This window comes from Salvia splendens, chromosome 16 (assembly GCF_004379255.2).
Source record: "Salvia splendens isolate huo1 chromosome 16, SspV2, whole genome shotgun sequence".
In the NCBI taxonomy this organism is placed as follows: Eukaryota; Viridiplantae; Streptophyta; class Magnoliopsida; order Lamiales; family Lamiaceae; genus Salvia; species Salvia splendens.
Window position 1 is genome coordinate 1,399,742 of NC_056047.1, and position 22,741 is coordinate 1,422,482.

The 22,741-nt window shown below is 36.7% G+C and overlaps 2 protein-coding genes and 1 pseudogene across 3 annotated transcripts; 1 reads left to right on the forward strand and 2 right to left on the reverse strand.

Annotated features, from left to right (window-relative positions):
- Positions 1–559: 559 nt before the first annotated feature.
- On the reverse strand, positions 560–3,368 carry LOC121770814. 2 transcript variants are annotated; one of them, XM_042167588.1, is made up of 7 exons: positions 3,112–3,368; positions 2,725–2,867; positions 2,285–2,310; positions 2,093–2,172; positions 1,983–2,007; positions 1,789–1,892; positions 560–1,132 (listed from the first exon to the last, which is right to left on the reverse strand). In XM_042167588.1, the coding sequence occupies exons 1-6, from the start codon at positions 3,187–3,189 to the stop codon at positions 1,882–1,884; spliced, it is 363 nt and encodes a 120-aa protein (XP_042023522.1). In that variant the 5' UTR covers positions 3,190–3,368; the 3' UTR covers positions 560–1,132; positions 1,789–1,881. The 2 variants fall into 2 exon arrangements, with proteins under 2 accessions (XP_042023522.1, XP_042023521.1); XM_042167587.1 differs by having other exon boundaries at positions 2,093–2,178.
- Positions 3,369–9,324: 5,956 nt separating this feature from the next.
- On the forward strand, positions 9,325–11,379 carry LOC121770981. The gene is made up of 2 exons (XM_042167769.1): positions 9,325–10,108; positions 10,191–11,379. Exons 1-2 carry the CDS (start codon positions 9,339–9,341, stop codon positions 11,071–11,073), a joined length of 1,653 nt encoding a protein of 550 aa, XP_042023703.1. The 5' UTR covers positions 9,325–9,338; the 3' UTR covers positions 11,074–11,379.
- Positions 11,380–16,720: 5,341 nt separating this feature from the next.
- On the reverse strand, positions 16,721–21,875 carry LOC121771610 (annotated as a pseudogene).
- Between the last annotated feature and the right edge of the window lie 866 nt (positions 21,876–22,741).

Sequence of the window (22,741 nt, forward strand, 5' to 3'; positions counted from 1 at the left end):
TCCAACAAATATCCGGAGCCATGGCAAATTTTCCCTTCTGCTGCTGGTATTCTAGTCAAGACTAGCAGCCTATGATGTGGGTGAGACGCATGTCTGATAGTTCTCGGTAGCGAAGCGCACTTAACATCCATCTTTATCTCACACCCTTCACACTCATACACCATACCGTTTGTTATAAAACCACAAATCAAACACTTATGAAGCCTTGGATCCATATCCATAATTCTTGAGCTTGTGTAGAGTGTGAGTTTATGGATTTTATCATGCGTGTTTGGGCAGTCACCATAGAAGGAAGAAGAAGAAGAAAAAGTTTTTGGAAGCAAGTAGCAAATGGAGTGCGCAAAATATTTGCAAGGAGCGCACTCGTAGTATGGAGGAGAAAGTATGGGTGTTACACACACATCACATATCTTCAACTCGTCATCTTCGTCACTCTCATCCATCATATTGTTGTGATCAACTTCATCATCTTTATTGGACAATTCTGAAACCATACGCAAAGGATGGTCGTGATAATTGGATAAAAATGAAAAACTTGCTGTGGTTTGCGGCATATGCACTTCTGCTGGCATGTCTGCTACTTCTGGGATGTTGCTAAGACCTTTTTCTCTCATCACAAAAGGTTCGATTAACTCCTTTGATATGTCATGTGCATTTAGCGGGAATAGAATCACATTCAAACCATCTTTATCATCACCGTCTCTAAAATAATAATCAATATATAAGATTATACACATCGAATGATACTTTTTTTATCTTAAGAACGTGAGAACACTATACTTCCGTCCATCATTTAAAGATCCATTTTGACTCTGCACGGGTTTTAAGAAATTGCTTGACTTTGTGAAGAAAAGTAAAGGTAGAAAGTAAGTGGGATGTGAAACTCATTTTTTATATTAGTTTAATAAAAAGTTGGTGAAACGTAGAGTCCATATACCAAAAATGAAATAAAATAATGGTTCTTTAAATTGTGAACAACCCAAAATGGTTCTTTAAATGGTGGACAGAGGGGGTATTAGTCTCCCTAAACACTAGCTAGTAAATCAACAAAACACATAAATAAGATGATGAGCCAAGTAGTGTTAGATCTTACGAATTTGAGTGTGTCTCAGCATTCGTGGGTGCAACACACCTGATATGGGCAAAGAATCTGCAATCACCACAAAAATACACCCAGCAGGTTTTGTCTAATAGTTTATAACAAACATCACAATCGCGTATGTATCTGTGATGATCCATGGGAAAACTAAAGGCAAGAGATAGATGGTGGTGGTGGTATCGGAGATTTATGGGGAGAATGAGGGGCAACGACGCACAAGTTTTGTGTACCATAAATTCACATGTTGAGCATATATAAGCCATGTCCACATCCTTAACACCACAACCATCACAACAAAATGGAAATAAAGGCTTTCTCATCAGTGTCAAAGGGTGATCAGGGTGACTTGGGTGTTCTACTTGTATTTTCCCCTCTAATCTATCATCAACACGTATTCTTTCGCATCTTAAGTCAACGTCGAAATCACAACTTGAACATCGATACCCAAGCCCCTTACCCATACTACATATACAAATACTACAATAGTATGAGGGTGATAGGTGGTAATCAAATAGATGAAGGGGATGTCGAGGGTGTTTAGGGTGCAAAATTTGACTAGGTAAATCTCCACATTTCTTGTGGAGGATAATCCTATTCGAACAATTTTGCACCGTGCAAACATATGCCACTTCCAAATCAATTACGGGAATACCACACCCATAACAATTTGGAGTCTCGTCTTTACTCACATTTTCAGCGAGAATCAAAGGATGTTCGTGGTCGACCCAGTCAATAACCTTCTTCTCCATGACTGAATCTCTACAGTGCAATACAAGAACAGCTCACAAAATAACTGAAAATAAGAGAGCAAAATATTAGTATAAATTTGAGAGAGTAATATGAGGATAAACAGACAATGTTTTACTAGTTCTTTCGAAAATACCTGTACCCACGAAAAAGAGTAAAATCTGTATAATCAGAGAAAAGTGTGAGATGTGTAACAGGCCATGCTTAAACCACTATATATAATGTAAAATTCAAACAAATATATACCTTTGATACACATGAAGGCAAAGAATAAAGAGCATTAACATTGTAGACCAAGCAATGTGGGCCTTCTAAGCTTAGATATACTCCACATGAGAGTAAGGAATAAAGAGTATTAACATACTAGACGGCACAAAGAAATTGAAAATGTTACTACAACTATAGAAAAACATATAGTTTGGATTCTCTCGAGTTTACCTGCATCCATGGAAACACTGAAAAATCTGTATATATGTAAAAGGGAAAAAAAAAGAGTATGAGATGTGAAATTGTGCAATGTGTAATACAATGTATACTCAAATGCATTATCTTAGATATACATGAAAGTAAAGAATAAAGATCATTAACGTTATAGACAATCAGGGGTCACATCGTTATGTATGTATATATACATATATGCACTTAAAACAAACGTAAAGCAAATTTTTATGTTCTATTCAAAAAGGTTTACTATGTGAAAAAAGGATGCAGATTGATTTGGTTCGAAACCTTTTTTGTCCCACAGAATATATCTTCACAACTTTAGCCCCACAATTTTATCTTTTTACCTTTTACTTTATTTGTAATGATTGTTTTAGGTAAGAGTGACACCTTAACAATAACATTAACGCCACTTTTAATCTTTAGCAAGCCAATACCTGATTATGTGTTTTTGGATAGCAAGCACCGGCATTTCAGTCGGGCATTTTGTCGAACATGGTTTGTGCATGAATCCACACTCCACCACCTTCACGTTCTCTCCTTTAAAAAATATGATTTCCAATTGAAACATGTGACTTTGCTGCCACGAGAAAAGGATTAAACGTCATGGCGAACGTACATGTGACTCTTATGTGAAAATGGCGGTTGCGATTTATTACCATTTTTTAAAATAAGGATAAAAAGAAGTGACTCAACTTAATTGGAACAGATTAAATATATTTTATTATCTTTATTGATTTATGTTTATTTATTTATTTGTATATATTTATATTTTTGTCCCCTCATACAATTTTCTGGCTTCGCCCTGGGTAGCAATGTCATACCTGATTATTAAGTTTCCACATTGATTCTGTTTTCCGATAGCAAGCAACAACATTCCTGTCAAGCATTTCGTCGAACATGATTTGGGCATGAATGACAGCAGTGCCATAAGCCAGAAGGTGTCCCAATTGAAAGATGTGATTTTTCTGCCAAGAGAGAAGGCGTAGAGCGTTGTGGCAATTGCCGATGGAGAATCACGGACGCTCAGTGGCGGGAGAAGAGGTTTTCGAGGTTGAAGGGGGGCGAATAAGGGGGATTTGATTGGGAACTATTTTACACTTGATTTGGAAAAATTATACGTATTCAATAAAAAATCTTAAATCTGTAGATATTTAACTTAAAATTTAATATTTTTATAAATTGTAGTACTAGCAGTTAAGATAAGTATATGATTTATTTTAAATTAATTAATATTTATAAATCGATTTATGTACATTATTAATCACTACCCTTCTGATTTTCTAAGTTACGCTATTTGTTTTTATGAAAAAATTAAAAATATATATAATCTCAACTTTATTTTATTTTTGGAGCAAAACAAAAATTTTGATAAACCGGAGAGGAAACAAGCTAAAGAAAGAAAACACGAAAACAAACTCTAACAAGAAATGTTGAATCTATACTAACAAGATCTCGATTCTGATATATAAAAAATACAAGATGTAATAAACACTCTCGGAAAATAGATGTTGTCCGATTAAGTTGCAATAGATGTAATAAACACTCTGTCCAAGCACTATCCATGCACACAACATAGTAACATGGTGCACATTCAAACCCACTGTAGCTATACACAATCCTATCACAACTTCTCTTGATAGTGATCCAATTGAATGTGAGAGGGTGATTCCGGTGAATCCCGTCCATCACAAATCGGACAACATCTATTTTTGTATACCAGCCAGAGGCAGCTCAAAGTTGATGTTTGTATACCAGCAAGAGGCAGCTCTTAGACAAAAAAGGTGGAAAGAAACGTCGCATTGGCGGGAATGATACATCCACCCCTTGGAATGCAATTCCTCTTCACAAAAATCACAAATAAAGTCGGAGGGTGTTACGGTGCAGCCCTCAGCTCGCCTAAAGGAGACCAGTATGGAGCGGCTGGTGGAAGAGTTTGACGTAGATACGGTAGATAGAGGCAGCAAGGAACCGGAGAGAACCATCGCCAAGGACCGGTCACGCCGTCAGAGACGCCAACCGAATCACTTTGCCGAATTTGCCAAGCACTGAAGTGGAGAGTGTTGGTTATGTTGGGCTGTTAATGGGTGGACATTATTTGGGCCCAGGTGACTTTGGGCTTGTGACTTGCCCTAGCCCAATTTCTCGGTGATATATATACCTCTTCCTCTTCTCTCTGCCGATTTTATTCTCTAACTCTCACTCTCTCTCTAAGCTTTCTGGCGATTTCGATTCCATGAGTGTTCTTCATCTTTGTGATGATTTCCAGTGTGTTACTCTGTAATCTTTCATGGGTTTTCAAGTGTTAGATCTTGTGTGAGTGTTTGTGGAGGCAACTACTTCGTTTGCCTACAATATGGAAAACTAGGGTTTCTATTTGAGGGTGTTCTTGTGAGTTTTGTTCGGTGAGAAGTGTAGATCCGGTGTAGAGGAGAAGTTTGAGGTTGGTTTCATGACATTAGTATTTTGAGACTTATTAATGTATTTTTAATTATTTTAGCGTCGAGCGGATTATAAGCTCCTTTCCGGATTTTCTTCGTTGATTCTTTCCCGGATCGTAGGTCGAATCAACCCTAGGGTCCTAGATATAAATAGGCGTGTATTTTATTTCACTCTTCACGGAATAAAATATTTTAACAAAACTTACTTTCTTCTTCATCAAACCCTAGTTCTTGTCGTGTTTGATCGTCGGGCAAACGTTCTCGTGACTTCACATAGGAATTTATCCGAGGTTAGGGGGAGTTCATCCTTAACAGAGGGATTGATACGATCCCATATCTTAGGAACAATTATTTAGTAATCTTTGATTCACCAAATCTTTCTTGTTAGTTAGGGTTTAGTATTATATATAGGATAGATTGTTATATTTTATGCAATCAATCAATGAATGAAAATCAATCTTTTGCCCAACAAACGTGTTGAGAATTATCTTTTGCTAAGATCTCGTGCTGCCCGACGGAGAGGAACTCCCGCTCACAGCCGGTTCTTGCTACCGCCGATCCTTCGCTAGGACGTCGGAGAAAGGGGATACGACGTAGGGTCGTATCAGGGATGATCGAGAGAGGCATCAAATGACAACATCAATGAATCGTTATGCTCGCCGGCAGCATAGCACATGTCAAGTCCAACGCAAAGTCGCAGTCATTGCTGCTGCAGCAATATGCAATACAGTCGTCCATCAAATAATTGCAGCCATGGAAATATTTCGGTTTGCCAGTATTCTAGTCAAGACTAGCGGTGTGCGATGCCAGTATTCTAAGTGTTGTGTATGGCAACAAATCAAACAACTATAAACAACAAGTAATGCTATTCAATAAAGCCGAACTTACAATTTGAGTCTCCTGTGGTGGATGCAACCACACATCTGATATGAGCAAAGAATCTGCAAATACCACAAAATACACCCAACTTGTTCTGTCTAATCTTTTGAGACAGACATCACAATCGAATATATATTTGCGATATTTCACTGGAAAACTGAAGGCAAGAGAGAAAGAGGATGGTGGTGGTATTGGCGATTTAAGGGGAGAATGACAGGCAACGATGCACAACTCTTGTGAATCCACACCTCACAAATGCTACATATATACGCCATGTCTACATCTTCAATGCCACAACCATCACAACAAAATAGAAGTGGAGGCTTTCTCATCAGTGTCAAAGGGTGATGAGGGTGTTCTATTTGCCTGTTCTCTTCTAGTATCATATCTATGCTTATCTTTCCACATGTTACATCAAAATCGAAATCACAGATAGAACATTTGTACCCAAGCACGGGTTTAATATCATGCAAACATTCATCGCACCACCAGCGGTCACTCTCCCCGTGGTAATCAACTAGGTGAAGGGGATGTTGAGGGTGTTTAGGGTGCAAAACTTGAATAGGCAATTCTCCACATTTCTTGTGGAGGATAATCCTATTCTGACAACTTTTTTGTTGTGTGCAAACATATGTTGACTCACATAACAGTTTGAACTATCCTTGTCACTCACATTTTCCATGAGAATCAAAGGATGTTCATGGTAGAATTGGTCAATAACCTTCTTCTCCATGATTCAATATTTCCACAAATTGTTCACAAAACTAGAAAAATGATAAACGCGAAAAATTAATGCATGTAAAAGTCGCAAGACTAATTTATGCATACAATTAATCCATGCTCGACGAGAGATTTGCAGAGTATTTTGAGTTTATGTACAAAAGTGGATTTGAAACAACACAAACTAAAAGGCCCTTCAGCCCTAAAAGGGCATTATGGGCATATCACATGGAGTTCTTCTGCAGTGGCGGCCTGCAACCTGACACGATTTGACGTATGTGCGTCTGCCGTCATTTATGATGGTTGTGCGTCAGCGACGGTCTGTGTACAGAGACACCATATATACACGCCACGTATACCATACTCCATTCGTGATTTAACAAATACATTTCAAAAATTTCACAATATATGCTGCTAATTTTTATTAATTAGTTAATAATATCTGTATAATTCAAAATATATGTTACACTTGTCGAAATAAAGGCAACCTCCTTTATGGAATGCATAATTATTCAAATATTATTTCTTAAAATTTCACCACTTTCTTGTTAGTCATGATTCTTGACATATCACTTAATAATAGCAACGAAAATTAAAATAAAACAATACTCCATATGATTTGGATTCGTAAGTCGTAACTGTTTAATTAATTAGTGTTTACCCAACTAAAAAAAAATCTACACGTAAAATTTAAAATAGTGAAATAGTGTTTTTCTAAGGTAATATACTTTATTCTTAAACCGTTCATAATTAATGGAGTAGTTATATTATTCGATTAAATTAATTCTTTTATATTGTTAATGTTTAGTATTGATTCTTTGATATATTGTTAATGTTTAGTATTTAATGCTGTTTTTTATCAACTATCATATGATTCAAAATTATGGGTAGTGAACAAATAGAATATGACGAGCCCGTGAATTTTATTCCTTATTATTCAACGAACGTTTAATAATAAGTGGCTGGTTCCATGTTACTATTCCATATTTCCAAGGGTAATATAGTAAGTACAATATAAATTTAAACTAAATAAGCGCACCAAACGATAACATCTACGAAGTTTATTTTAAATTTATGAAATGATATCTTAACAAAACTTGATTATCCAAATATATCAACGCGCCATGTGATAATGATTCCAATATATTCTAGCAATAAAATAGTATACTAGAAAACTAACGACTTTCAATACTTTGAAAGGGTTTGTGTTGTTGCGTCACAGAAAGGCTATGAACTTTCGACCATGTCAATTCCATCGTCAACCCATAATTGAGACTGATAAATAGAGTACTACCGTTTCGTGCAATTAAAGTATTGAAATTTGTTTAACTTAATTCTAGACTGCTACACCGCTGCATGTACTGATTTGACAAAAGTGCATAGATAATGTCTGCAAAAGAGCAGAGTAGGCCTGCAAGTGTTGGTAATATGACTGAAATGTCCTTCAAGGCATTTGGGCATTTGGTCCGAGAAATGGTTACAAATATACGATATGTGATTATGTTAAAGGCCAGAGACTTGTGGCGATATTTTTTTGTCGGGGTCTGGAGTGAAACAAATAGAAACGTCAGAGACATTTTATGTAGTTCACTCTAGTGTTATATACCTATCTTATGTAAGTATGGATTCTGAGCGTTTAATCCATGTTTAATAGTACTAAGTATTATTTATTTTTATTTATATATTTAATTTGATTCTAATCATTTAAAAACTCTTATTAATTTTATAAAGACATACGAATCAAATCTTGATTTATTATTTATTTGAGTTATAAAGAAAATTAAAAAAAATCTAAGTTATAGTTAGTATTACTTAATTTCTAAAAAATGATGTCAAGAATAATATTTAGGGTATTGGAATTAAAATAAATTAATAATAAAATGATTCTTGAATCCATTTTGTGGGTGATTTTGGTCTTGAAGCAAGATGAGAGAATCCATCTAATTATCATTTTCTTGATGCCCATATCTCTCTTGAAATTTTATTGAGGGTGTTTGAGTGAGTTGATATATATTGTGGTGTTTTGGTTCTTGGTAATAACATCTTCTAATGATTCAACATCAGTTCAAATGATATATATGAATATTTATTTCTCAAATAGTAGTACACTATACAAGTTATTCATGTGGTGTTTAGCCTAAAAAATATACCACAATCTATTATAAAAAAATATGAGCAATGATGGCTTATCCAAGACTCCCGGGCTTTTCATAGCAGTAAGAAATGCAAAACAGTCATTGCTCTGAATTCAATGAGAAAAACAAAGATAAAGAGAAAAAACAAAAGACAAAGATGTTAGAAAAGCAAAAGGCAAAAACAAAGATAAAGTGATTGTTTGATTACGTTGTGATTGTTTTACCTTGTTTTTCCATATTGTGATTAGATATAACAGATATATATACTCAAAAATCTAACAGAACCATTCAGTTTGTGCTTTTAAAAATAAAATCCTTAAAGCAGATATGTTTTGTTGTTGTTGGAAGTTGTGTGTGATTTTATTGATGCGTATGCTATTTGTTTGCTATAAAATGTTTGAAAGATTGGATAGTCTATCACTACATTTTTCCGAAAGTAGTTAGTACAACACATTACTCACTTTACTCTCGTCTTCACCTCAAGGCGTTCGAAGCCAAGAAGAAGAAGAAGAAGAATTATATGTGAACGATGGGTGCATCACTCCTATATCTTCATCATCAAGTAGTAGTTAAAAAACAAACTGTGAGAAAAGCAAAAGACAAAACAAAGATAAAGAGTAGAGAAACGCAAATTGATTGTTTTGTTCCACAAGGTGAAATTAGACGCATCACTAAAAGATAATTACATGACAAAGAGAAAGACATTACCAAAGAAAAAGAAGATTCTTTGAGTGAAATGCTTTGTTCTTTGCTGATGTTGGAAGTTTTGTACTATGATTTTATTGATGTGTGCTATTTGTTTTCTATAAAATGTTTGAAAGATGGGATAGTTTGTCATAACAATACATAATGAGTGAGAAAGAAAAAAAGATAGAGATGGAGGAGGATGAGAGGGAGATGATAGATCATTGGAGCCATGAGCATCTACTTACTTTGGTGGATACTCGTGAATTAGAATTCTGTTACGGTTGTTTAGTGCGGTTTGGTAGCGGAGAGCAAGCTTATGGATGCAGCGTCGAGGGGTGTGAGTATTCAAAACTACTGCACCAAGAATGTGCAGCAATGGCGAGAGAGATACGGCGTCCATTGCACCACCCTCAGCACGTACTCATCCAACGGCATGAACGTTCCTTATGGTGGTGTGATATCTGTGGAAAGACTATTTGGAGCATTGGCTACAAATGTACAAGCTTAGAATGCAGGTTCCAGATGCACCTGAGATGCACGGATGACAGCGACCAGCTGATCGATGCAGCGACCCCTGACGTTGATGAGAAAAGGCGTGCCATCATTCGCCATCCAAGTCACCCCAGCCATGACTTGAAGTTTTTTAGGAGAAGGTGTCCCTTCAAGTGCGATGCTTGTGGCGCCACGCGCAAAGGGAGTTCCTACACATGCACCGTGGATGATTGTCAGTATTGGATCCATGAGAGATGTGCTTCATTGCTTCCAAACTTGAAAAGGGAAGACCACCATCACTCTCTTTCCCTCTCTTTTCATGTCCCAAGAGAATATATCAGATTTGACTACAAATGTGATGTATGCAGCATATCCTTTCTACCCAACTATTGGATATATCACTGTCAACTCTGCAGATTTATCGTCCATGTCAAGTGCGCCTTCGACAAGCCGCCTCGCATCACTCAGTACAATTTATTTCTACATCATGTCATGTCATTACTTGTTAGATTATCCTTAATTATTGACATGTGTTTTTATGTGCACCAGAAAAATTGGGAAGGACATGATCCATTTTCCAAGAGATGAGGTGGTTGAACAACTCATTACACCTTTTGTGATGAGAGAAAATGGAGGAACAACATTCATACCACCCATCATCATACAACCTTATAATGATGATGAGTTGGTGAATATGAAATATAAGTTCCTTCATCACCAACATCTGCTCACTTTAGTCTCATCCACATCTCAACACCCTCAAAACCTAGGAGAAGAAGAAGACGAGGAGAACTATGGAGTGAGATCGGAATTGATGTGTGATGGGTGCATCACTCCTATATCATCATCATCATCAAGTAGTAGTAGTAGTAGTAGTAATAGTAAATGTTACTACTACTACTACTACATGAGTTGCAGTGAATGCAAATACAATCTTCACTTGGCATGCTTTCACTTGCCACCTCAACTCTCCTCACTTCCACTCCACCACCACGATTATCACCACTCCCTGGACCTCCGATCTTGCGACAGACGTCGACCTTGGGAGAGGATAAGATGCAGTGTGTGCGAGTATCATATGAATGGGCTGTTTTACAGTTGTACAAAGTGTAGCTTCCAAGTAGATATCCAATGCGCTTGTTTGCCGGATACCATACTCCACGCAGCTCACCCTCGACATCTCCTCAAGTATGTGACTCAGTCGGATGTACGCGAGGATATCAACTCATCACGCTTGTCATGCGCTGCTGGTTGTGACAGCGACATAAACTATTATGATTGTTACAGGTGCAGCAACAGCTCATGTGATTTCATTGTGCACCTTAGATGCGCTGTGCTGCCGGCATCAGTCAGCAGCCGTAGATGGGACGAGCACCACCCGCTTCTGTTGACGTACGACGCCACTCTCAACCGTCCTGGCGATTTCTACTGAGATCAATGTGAAACACAAATGAATCCCAGGAGATGGATGTATCACTGCCGCACCTGCGATGTATCCTTCCATCCTGAATGCTTTCCAACTACATCCGGAAGGTATAGAAACATCAAGATGGGTCAGGAATATGTGATCAATGACGCAATTCATCCACACCCTCTCACCTTTCAACTTCTCACCACAAAACGCCGCTGCGACATTTGTCATTACATTAAGAATGAAAATCAAGGATTTTACTGTGCATTATGCAACTTCTTCATTTGTCTCGAAGACTGCGGTGGAAAAATGATCGAAAATGGTGACATGAAGGCCGTTGATTGATTGATTGAGAGAAAATAATCTGTTTCAGATCATTCGTTTAGTACCTCTTTCCTCTTATATCTATTCTATTTCTATGTGTAATTATTTCATTTGTTTGAAATGGCTAAATATAATCAATCTCCGTGAAAAATACTTCTACTACTACTAACTTAATACAGTAGTTATTTAAAATGATGAAGAACTAACAATAGGAGATGAAGCACAAGCATGGAGGCAGAGCATTGCCAACAAGAAAGGCGAGTGCATCGGGCTGTAGTGGAAGGTGGATTTGAGAGTGTTTTGCCCTCTGTTTTTGGGAATGAATTTTAATATTTTCGGAATTGGTGAATGTGAAATACTCTATAAGTTCCTTGGTCACCAACATCAACTCACTTTAGTCTCTTCAGATCAAATCCAGAATAAGAAGAAAAAGAAGACGAGGAGGAGAATTATGGATGGGAAGAGATCGGAATTGATATGTGATGGGTGCACGTGCACCACTCCACTCCTATAAATCATCATCTACAGCTATGTTATTACTACTATATGAGTTGCAGTGAATGTTTTCACAATGTCAAAATATAATAGCCATTTAAATCCTTCAAGTTTGGTTACATATAACAACTATTCTAAAGTTTCATAATCCTCTGAAACTATATACTCGAAAATCATCTGAACCATTCAGTTTGTGATTTTAAAAAACAGAAATCCTCAATCTTGTATACACCTGCAAAATGCTGCTGTGCAGCTAGTCTATGAGGCTGGGCTTCAGGCCCAAATGGGCATTTACAGGTATTATTTTAAGAGGGAACATCTTTTTTAGTACACCAACTATCCAAAATGTGCAAATTTGGTCCGTAACATTTCATAATATCTTTTTAGGTTCATCAACTATAAGTTAATATCAATTCAACTATTTTTTTTGACTATTTCCAATATTTTCATGACCAAAGTACCCTTAAGGGCAATGAGAGCAATTCAATCTATTTATCCTCTCATTTTCACTAAAGTATATAATTTGGGATAGTTGATGCATCAAAAAAGAATTTCTCAAAATAAAAATATCTTAATTATATTAATATTTTATTACTATTAATTATTTACGTTCAATTTTGTTTATTTGTAATATTTTAAATCATTGTACTATATTTAATATTAATAGTGAAATAACTTAGATATAAGTATATGTAAACATTATACTTATACAATATTTGTGTATAAAAGTAGTTCAATTCATTAGATGGAATATTAATTTTTCAATCTTAAAGCTATACATAGAATATGTTATTTTTAAGTGCAATACAAAATTGATGATTAAAAATAAATTATTAAAACTTATTAACATACACCGAATCTTAAATAAATCAAAGAGCTAAGTTTTATTTTATATATTCTTATGTAGTAATTTGTAGTCTAAAAAAATTAGTTAAAATTATTATTAATCAATTTAATAAAAAAGACTATGATATTCTTAGTTGAATATATGAATAATTTAAATCTATGGTTTTTTAATTAAATAGAAAATCAATAGTTGATATCAATTATTTAATATCACAATGCCGCATCTTAATATTATTATTAGGCCAATTGTTCATAGTTCTCATTTCTATTTCTTGATTATTCGCGAATCATATTTTTTCTACTTTATAAAATTTTTATTTTAATGTAATATATATTATATATTATGACTAACTTAAATTTTTAGTTTAATAAAATACGAGATTCATTAAAATAAAATATTTATCTTAGTTTAATATAAATAATTAAGAATGTAACCATATAAAAGTATTAACTAGCACTAGAAAGTAATATCATAATATTCAAATAAGGTATGGTATATATTAATAATAATAGTAGTATAAGACCTATTAAACTTAATCCAAAATAAATTAGAAGAAAGAAAAAAGTAGATGAATAAATAGATTGAATTGCCATTCATGGCCTTCGGTCATGAAAATATTGGAAATAGCCAAAAAGTAGTTGAATTGATATTAACTTATAGTTAATGGACCTCAAAAGATATTATGAAATATTACGGAGACCCTCTGGCCCTATCCCCAATGTTTTTCGGAGACCCATTATCATTGCCAAATGTGAATCAAGTTGCTCGGGAGTCATCCGAGACCTATCGGTCAAATTGAGTTGAGCCAAAAGGGTCCACAACGAGTTGGTGGGGGGTTGAGGTGGCACAAAGGGAGTGGAAGCGGAAGCGGATGGAGTCGCGACGTGACAGCGGTTGGCCGTCGCCTTCTTCATTCCTTGCGGCCGGCGTTGGAAACTGCTCGGGCCGGTGTCGAGGCTACCCAAGTTAGCTCCGGCAAGCTGGCTAGCCACCTCATCTTCGCCGGCATCGGATAGGGACACCGACTTCGACCGTTTGTTGGAGGAGCTGGAGGAGGATGATACGCCTCCCTTATACTTCGGATGCACACACACCTCCTGCCAAGTGCTGAGGTACTTGAATGGTTTGTAATGTTGGGATTGGTAGGTCGCCAAGGCGGCACTAATGATGTCGAGCTCGCTCCTGCCGCTCCCCGCTGACCGCTCTTCCTGGAGGTAATACTCCTGGAACTTTTGGATTTCTTCGTTGGCTCTTAAGATGGCATTGCACACCATATCTCATTCTGCTCGATGGTTCCATCGGGGCGGTTTTCATTGTACCGGCGAGAGACGTGCCACCAAAATCTATCCCCGCTTTGGTTCGTGCCAACCTCCGGATCTTCGGATATAATCAAATAGGCTTTGAATAACTGATTCATCTCCGCCGGAGTGTATGGGGTGCGGACACCACGAGGAGTAGGAGTAGGAGTAGGAAGAAGGAGTTTGAGAGCCGCCGCTCCCTCCCGATCCAGGTTCAGGTGCCCACCCGTGTCGCTCATCGGGAGCATCTTGGTCGTCCATCGGGTAAGGCCGGTAGCCACCCGGAACTTGAGAACCTTGGGTTTGAGGAAGGGCCGAGAATTGAGTTTCCGGACTAGGGAATGATTGTGAGTCGAACCATTCGTGGTTCCAACCGCGGGAGTCGGAGGAGTAATCGCCGGAGCCGGATATTTTTTTTGTAAGAGTGAAAGATTGAGAATTGATAAGAGAATTTAGATGAGAATTGTGTAGTGTGGTGGGAAATTTTTTGTGTGGAAGTGGGGGTATTTATGGATGAAAATGTGAATTTTGGGGAAAAATTGATAATAAAATAAAAGTGGAGAGAAAACGGATATAATTTATTGGGATGTGTGAAAATATTAATTTATTTAAAAAGATTTTTTAAATTAAATTTGATTTTTTTTTAAAAAAATTGAAAATGGCTACGGCTTTGCCGTTGGCCAATCCCATCGCGCCACGTCAGCCTGCTCAGCGGCACGGACGAGCTCTATGTATCAAGCAGAGTCGTGCCAACGGCAAGAGCACAGCGGCGGACAGCACAAAGCCGCGGCAGCGGCACGGACGCCAGGGAAAGCAGCGATGCAGATGCTCTTCCACTTCTTTTACTATGTAGCAAAGCCATACCCGATTCCAGATTTTTTTATGTTTCCACAGACTGTGTAAGCAACGTCGTTTCTGTCAAGCATTTCGTCGAACATGATTTGGGCATGAGTGTAAGCAGCATTGCAAACAAGAATATGTTTGGCAATTGTACACAAATTAACCTCGCCAGCTCCCTTATCGCCTGAAAACGTTGGGAGAGATGTGATAATGTGAGAATTGTGCAAACACTTTGGATAGGTAACAATCATGAATCACACTGTTATGTATATATACTTCAAACAAATATTCTTTAGTTTTACATCAAAGCAAAGAACTGATCTTTATGTTCTCTTTAAAATTGTTTAATATGTAGAAAAAGGATACTAAATGATTTGGTTCGATACCTTTAGCCCCACAACCTTACTATCAGTAGACCACTCCAAGTATTTGGTTCTACACAACTTCAGTATCACAGTTAGGAACTTCCAACTTTTTTTACTACTTTATTTCCTTCAATCATTATACTTTATTTGCAATTATTGTTCAATAACTAAACTCTCTCGAGCATATATTTGACTTTATTAGTAAAAAGTATTTTAATTGCGCAAAATTTCATAATATATTCGACTTAATTAGTAAGTACTAGTAAGAAGTATATTAAGTTAAATAAGAGTTCCATTTAATTTTAGAAATATGATCATTAATTCCTCGTCACAAAATTGACAAATAACATCTACAAGATGGATGAATGATATGAAGAATATTAGTACATCATTTTAGCCAACTCTGTCCTAGCACATATCATGCACACAACATAGTAACATGGTGCACATTCTAACCCACAATAGCTATACACATTCCTATGACAAATATCACATCTTCTCTTGATAGTGATCCAATTGAATGTGAGAGGGTGATTCCGGTGAATCCCGTCCAACACAAATCGGCGCCCAAATTTGATGTTCCTATACCCACCGGATGCAGTGTCGAGGCACAGAAGGTGGAAAGAAAGGTCGCATTGGCGACAGTGATACATCCACCTCCTGGGATGCAATTCGTCCTCACAAAAATCACAAATGAAGTCGGAGGGATGGTCGAAGGAGGCATGGAACTCCAACACCAGAGGATGGCATTCGTCCCACTCACGCCTTGTTATGCTCGCTGGCAGCATAGCACATTCCACGTGCAACGCAAAGTCACAGTCACTGCTGCTGCAACAGTATGCTACAGAGTTGTTGAAATAATATGTGCAGCCATGGCAAAAATCAGTTTGCTAGCTTCTTCTCGTGGCGGTGTTCTAGTCAAGACTAGCCGCCTGTGACGTGGGTGAGATGCGTGTTTGATACTCGTTGGCAGAGATGCACACTTGACATCTATCTTACTTTTGCACCCTTCACACTTGTACACCATTCCGTTTGTGAGTAAACCACAAATCTCACACTTACACAGGGAATCGTCCATATCCGTTAATTCTGAGCTTGTATAGAGTGTGAATCTATGGGTTTTATAATGTGGTTCTGGGCATTTACAATATAGGTAAGGAGACAACGACGGTGCTGCTGCTGACGAGGATAATGTTTTGGGTAACAAATAGCAAATAGAGTGTACAAAATACATGCAAGCAGTAGCAGCACACGCGTAGTAGGGAGGAGAAGATATAGGTGTTACACACACATCGCATATCTTCAACACATCATCTTCGCCTCTCGCATCCATTATATCGTTGTGATCAACTTCGTCATCTTTATGAGGCAACTCAGAAACCAAACTCAACGGATGGTTGTGATAATTGAATAAAAATGAAAACCTTGCTGTGGTCTCCGGCATCTTCACTGTTGCTGGCATGACTGCTACATCCGGGATGTTGTTGAGACCTTTTTCTCTCATCACGAAAGGTGTGATTAACTCCTTCGATATGTCTCGTGCATGTAGCGGAAATTCTACCACATCAAAACCATCATCATCTCCGCCTCTGAAATGATCACCGATATCATATCATACATACTTACAAACATACACAAATTGGTAAGTATGATATTCTTTTAATCTTAAGAATGTAAGAACATTGCACTGTGATAATGTATCATGTACAGTGCAGATAATTTATACATTCAGTCAAATTGATTCTTATGTTCTTATATTAAAGGAAGTTTTATATAGATATATACTTTTTTGAGATATGATAATATCTCAAGACTAGCTAAGAAATCAACAAACCAATTAAATAAGCGCAAGACAACAAGATGAAGAGCTGATAATAGTGATAAGTGTTGGATCTTACAAATTTGAGTCTTCGTCTGCTATCTCCGTAGTCGTGGATGCAACACACCTGATATGAGCAAAGAATCTGCAATCACCACAAAAATACACCCAACTTGTTCTATCTAATCTTTTGAGACAGACATCACAATTGAATATATATTTGCGATATTCCATTGGAAAAATGAAGGCAAGAGAAAGACGATGGTGGTGGTATCGGAGATTTATGGGGAGGATGAGGGGCAACAATGCACAAGTTTTGTGTACCATAAATTCACATGTTGAGCATATGTAAACCATGTCCACGTCATTGACGCCACAACCATCACAATAAAATGAAAATAAGGGCTTCCTCATTAGTGTCAAAGGGTGATTAGGGTGACTCGGGTGTTCAATTTGTCTCTCCCCCTCTAATATATCATCAATACTTATCCTTTTGCATCTTAAGTCGAAGTCGAACATACAACTTGAACACTGGTACCCTAGCATCTTACCAAGATCACACGTACACATATCACACCAGAGACCCAATGAACGGTGGTAATCAAATAGGTAAAGGGGATGCTCAGGGTGTTTAGGGTGCAAAATTTGGCTAGGTAATTCTCCACATTTCTTGTGGAGGATAATCCTATTCGAACAATTTTGCACCGTGCAAACATACGCCACCTCCAAATCATTCACGGGAATACCACACCCGTAACAATTTGGAGTCTCGTCATTACTCACATTTTCAATGAGAATCAAAGGATGTTCGTGGTAGAAACGGTCAATGACCTTCTTCTCCATAATTGAATGCCTATGGTGCAATGCAAGAACAGGTCACAAAATAACTGAAAATAAGCGAGCAAATATTAATATAAACTAGTGAGAGAAATATGAGCATGCATTAACTACACAACGAAAATGAAAAAGTTTTTAAGTATAGACAAACATACAGTAGTTCGAATTCTCTAAAAAATACCTGTATCCACAGAAACAGTGCAAAATCTGTGTATATGTAATCAGAAGAAAATTTGAGTGGGAGATGTGGAGAGCAATGTGTAACAAGTCATGATTAAACCACTATATATAACGTAAAATTCGAACAAAAAATATACTCCGCCTTAGATATACATGTAAAGAAAGTAAAGAATAAAGAGGATTAACATTCTAGACAGAGCAATATGTGGGCCTTCTCACCTTAGTTGTACATGAGAGTAAAGAATAAAGAGCATTAACATTCTAGACAAAGCAACATGTGGGCCTTCTCACCTTAGTTGTATATGAGAGTAAAGAATAAAGAGCATTAACATTCTAGACAAAGCAACATGTGGACCTTCTATTAACTTCATTTAATTTTGTAGAATTGACGAAATTTTTATATAATTCTGCCTTGAATAAATCAGACAAGATTAAGCGATATTGAACTACGTTTATTGACAACCAATCAAACAACAATTTCGAAAAATCAAACTTCAGGATGTTTCAAAATGATTGAAACTTGCAGAAATAAAGTTAGGAAGAAAAAGAAGGTTGACCTCTTACCTCCCAAATTCTTTTGAACTCGAAGTTGAAGGCCTTCATTTCCGAATTCCTCTTGCTCGTCTACTATTCTTTGAGCTGAGTCCACTACATTAGCCTTACAATCTTCCAACTCAATTGATTTAAGTGTTGGTATGTCTCCTATTGTCAAAGGAATCTCCCAGAACCAATTTAATTTCCGGAGAACAAGGTGCTCGAGGCGTGGAAAGTGGGTCTTGTCTGTCGTCCAGCTCTCTATATCGCAACTTTCAATCAGCAAGAATTTGAGACTAAGGAATTGACCTTCAAATGTTTCCCACTCAAGCCCAACAAAAGAGTCCATTTTCAGTTTGAGAACTTGAAGATGAGGCAACGAACCTATCGTTATCCCCATGTCTTCCCAAGGGAGCATGGTCTTTTCCAACGTCAACTTCTTGAGGGAAGACGGGAAGATGAGTTCTGACTCCAAATATTTATGGAAATTATTTGAGTAACGAAGACCAAGAACTTCGAGTTTGTGAAGATGATGAAGATTGCTGAGACAGCAATCACATCCCTCGGGTGGGGTTTTATTATAATATAACTTTAACCTTTTGATATTGGGGATTCTTCTAACCAACCCCTCACCGAAGTTGAGATTGCTCATTACAAAAAGCGACTGTAGGTGTTCCAATACGAACACTCCATCTTGCCCATTCATATCACCATTGAGACCGTACGCAGCATCAAGTGTCCCCTCATAGGTCATGACATGCCTAAGTTGAGGCATCTTCCAAAACTCAAAAATGTAGTCAAAACCCATGTTATACAGAACTAGTGTCTGCAAATTCCAAAGAGAAGAGATGGCAGAAGGAATTCTAGACAGATGTTCATCGGTATCAACAACAAAGAAACGCAAGTTAACTAGCCAGAGTAAAAATTCTCCATAATTTTCACTACTTTCTTCCTCAAAGTACTTATCAGAAAAGGAAACCCTCAGCAATCTAAAATTATACGACAAACTCTTTGGAAGATCCCCTATCCAAGTGCGGACGAGTGGTGCAGCTTCCAGAGATTGGAGGAGTGTTGTCGGATATTCCCATAATGTGCTTAGAATACGGCGCTGTGAATATATGCCTTGTGGAATGTCATGAATTCTCTGCTCTCTTAGCACAGATAAAAGTTCATTTTTCCGGCTTCTCTCAAACATACATCTCTCAAGAGATCATGTATTTTGAATGATTTTAGTTTTCCATAATGGTTGCGTTTTTCAACTAAAAGCAGATTTCTATCAACAAGTTCTTCTAAGTACTCTTCTGCTACCTCTTCTAAACTCTTCCCATCAATTGGTTTTAGAAATCCCTCAGCAACCCATATTGGGATGAGTTGAGAGATTGGTGTCTCGTCATCTTCCGGCAATACTCCCAAATAAAGAAAGCACGGTTTTATACAAACCGGCAAATTATCATAACTCATGTATAATATTTGCAAGCAACTTTCGTTATCCTCCATGTTCACAACTGAACTTAAGTTTCGCTGAATAGACACCCAATTCTCTCGTGTTCGCTCAGACTTTGATAAGAGCCCCCCGATAACGACAATTGACAATGGAAGTCCTTTGCAACCTTTCACGATCTTCTTTCCAATGTCCTCCAACTCAAGAGGGCAAATTTTTTCCCCGAACACAGTTTTGGAAAACAGATTCCAACTAGTGGCCTCATCCAAAAATTTCATATCAAGACCATTCGAGTAGTTAAAGTTAGAAGCCAAGTTTGACAGCCTTGTAGTCACTACTATTCTACTCCCATTGTCGTTATTAGGGAAGAATATCCTAACTCCATCCCATGCTTCAATATCCCACATATCATCCATCACAATAAAATACCTCCTACCGAATAAATATTTGTACAGTTGTTCTCCTAATTCCTCTTCACTCAAATCACTCGTGTTCCCCTTGCCTAGATGATCGAGAACTTGTCTGAGAATTTCTCTTGCATTATCCTCTTGAGAAATTGTAGACCATGCACATAAATCAAAATGATGCCGGACAAGTGGATTTGCATAGATATTTCGAGCAAGGGTCGTCTTACCAATCCCACCCATTCCAACAATCGGGATGATTTGGCGATCAGGCCATCCTCCAGTGATCTTGTCCAGCATTTGATACAAGATTTCATCAAAACCAACCACGGTAACCTTCTGAGCAGCAGAAGTAGATCTAGACGAGCCTGCAGCACCAGCGATAACAGACTTTATGATGCGCATTCTATCTTGGACTACCATCTTCTCCTTAATCTCAATGTTTATCGAATTCATTTCTTCTATCACCTTTTGCAGACCTGTTGAATACAATATTACCACCAACTTAGTTAAAATTTTCTGGAGAGATGTAAGGCTAACTTTTGTAGTGTGCTCTCTGAGTGTGTGCATGTGTGTTTGTGTGTCCAACAACATAGATCTACTTTGCATACTAGTACATTAAATTCAAAAGACAAATTTATTCTTCACTGTAAATTCAACAACAGAGATCTAGAGCACACACAAATTTATATTTTACTGTAAGTTCAACAGCAGAAATCTAGTTTGTACACTAAATTAAATTTAACAGAAATTATATTCTTGGCTGTAAATTCAGCAACAAAGATATACTGTGACACTAAATTAGATTCAACAAACTATTTTACTCTTGATTGTAAATTCAATAACAGAGATCTAGTGCGACACTGAATTATAGTATTCGAGAAACAATCTTTTTCTTCACTGTAAATTAAACAACAGAGATCTAGCGTGATAGTACTAAATTAAATTCAACAAAAAAATATTCTTGACTGTAAATTAAACACCAGAGATCTAGTTTGCACACTAATTAAATTCAATAAACTATTAAAGTTTAATGTAAATCAACAACAGAGCTAAGTGAGCTTACTAAATTAAATCAACAATTTTTTTTTATTTTTGACTGTAAATTCAACAATACCTTGATAGAATTCAGTGGAGCTTGTATTTCCGCCATCATTTGTGGATCGAGTAAGAATCTGATCCACTATATGAGACTCAATCACATCTTCAGCTGAGTAAGCTGCTTTTGCTATGCGAATCTCCCAAATATCTTCTTCTTCAGTGTAGCCACCGTGGGGAGAATAATGCTCAAGAAATTCTTGGAGGAAAGTAATTAGTTGAGTGAGAGATTCGACCTGATTTTTGTGGAGGGAGATTGGAGGGCGAGGATGACTTTCAATTTGATCAATGATTTGCATTACAGAGACAAGAGCGGCATAAGCTGCCATATCCAACCTTTATTATCTCCTTCTTGACTTTCCTCTGCTTATATGAAGATGAAGTCTTTGTATTGACACTAGGTGTAGATTTTATGGAATTGTTCATTTTGTAAAAATATAAATAAGTAAATAAAATTTAGTGAAATGCAATATCATTTTTACATAATTATTTTATAATAAAATAGTACAAATAACTTATGAAAAATAAAAATAAGTAAATGAGATTTTAAATCATTGATGAAATGTCAAAATAGGATACTTTTCACGGATAAAGGTAGTACTTTTTATGTCCCACTCTAAGTTAAACATTTCTAATTCGACATGAAATTTTATGTAGTGTTGTTTTATAAATAAAGTGGAAAGAATAAAGTAAGAGAAAGAGAAAAATGGAGAGAGTAATATTTTTATATTTAGAAATGTGTCATTTTGAATGGGAATATTTCAAAAAGAAAAATGTGGCATTTAGAGTGGGACGGAGAACGTATTATTTTATGTGTTGAATAGAGAAATACTAGTAATTAAATTAGAGAACCTAAAGAATGTGAAAATGATATCTCTATTTTCTAAAGTGACAACTTTGAATAAAAAAATTCAAAAATGAAAACTTTAAGGATGATATAAGTTTAATATAGAATTAATAAAATATGAGAGAAAAAGATAAATTTTAATATTAGTATTCCTATCATTACGAGTATATAATATATGGTGAAAATGTTTCTAAAAAAGTACAAATAAAAGTAATTTTTTTATGGTGGACTAAAATAATAAAGAAAGTAATTTTATGGGATGAATTGAGTATCTTTTAAATGAGGCGAAAAAAGATTGATTCACATTACATAATGTCGTGGATATTAAATTCCGCTGATTGTGATTGTGCCATGTTATAG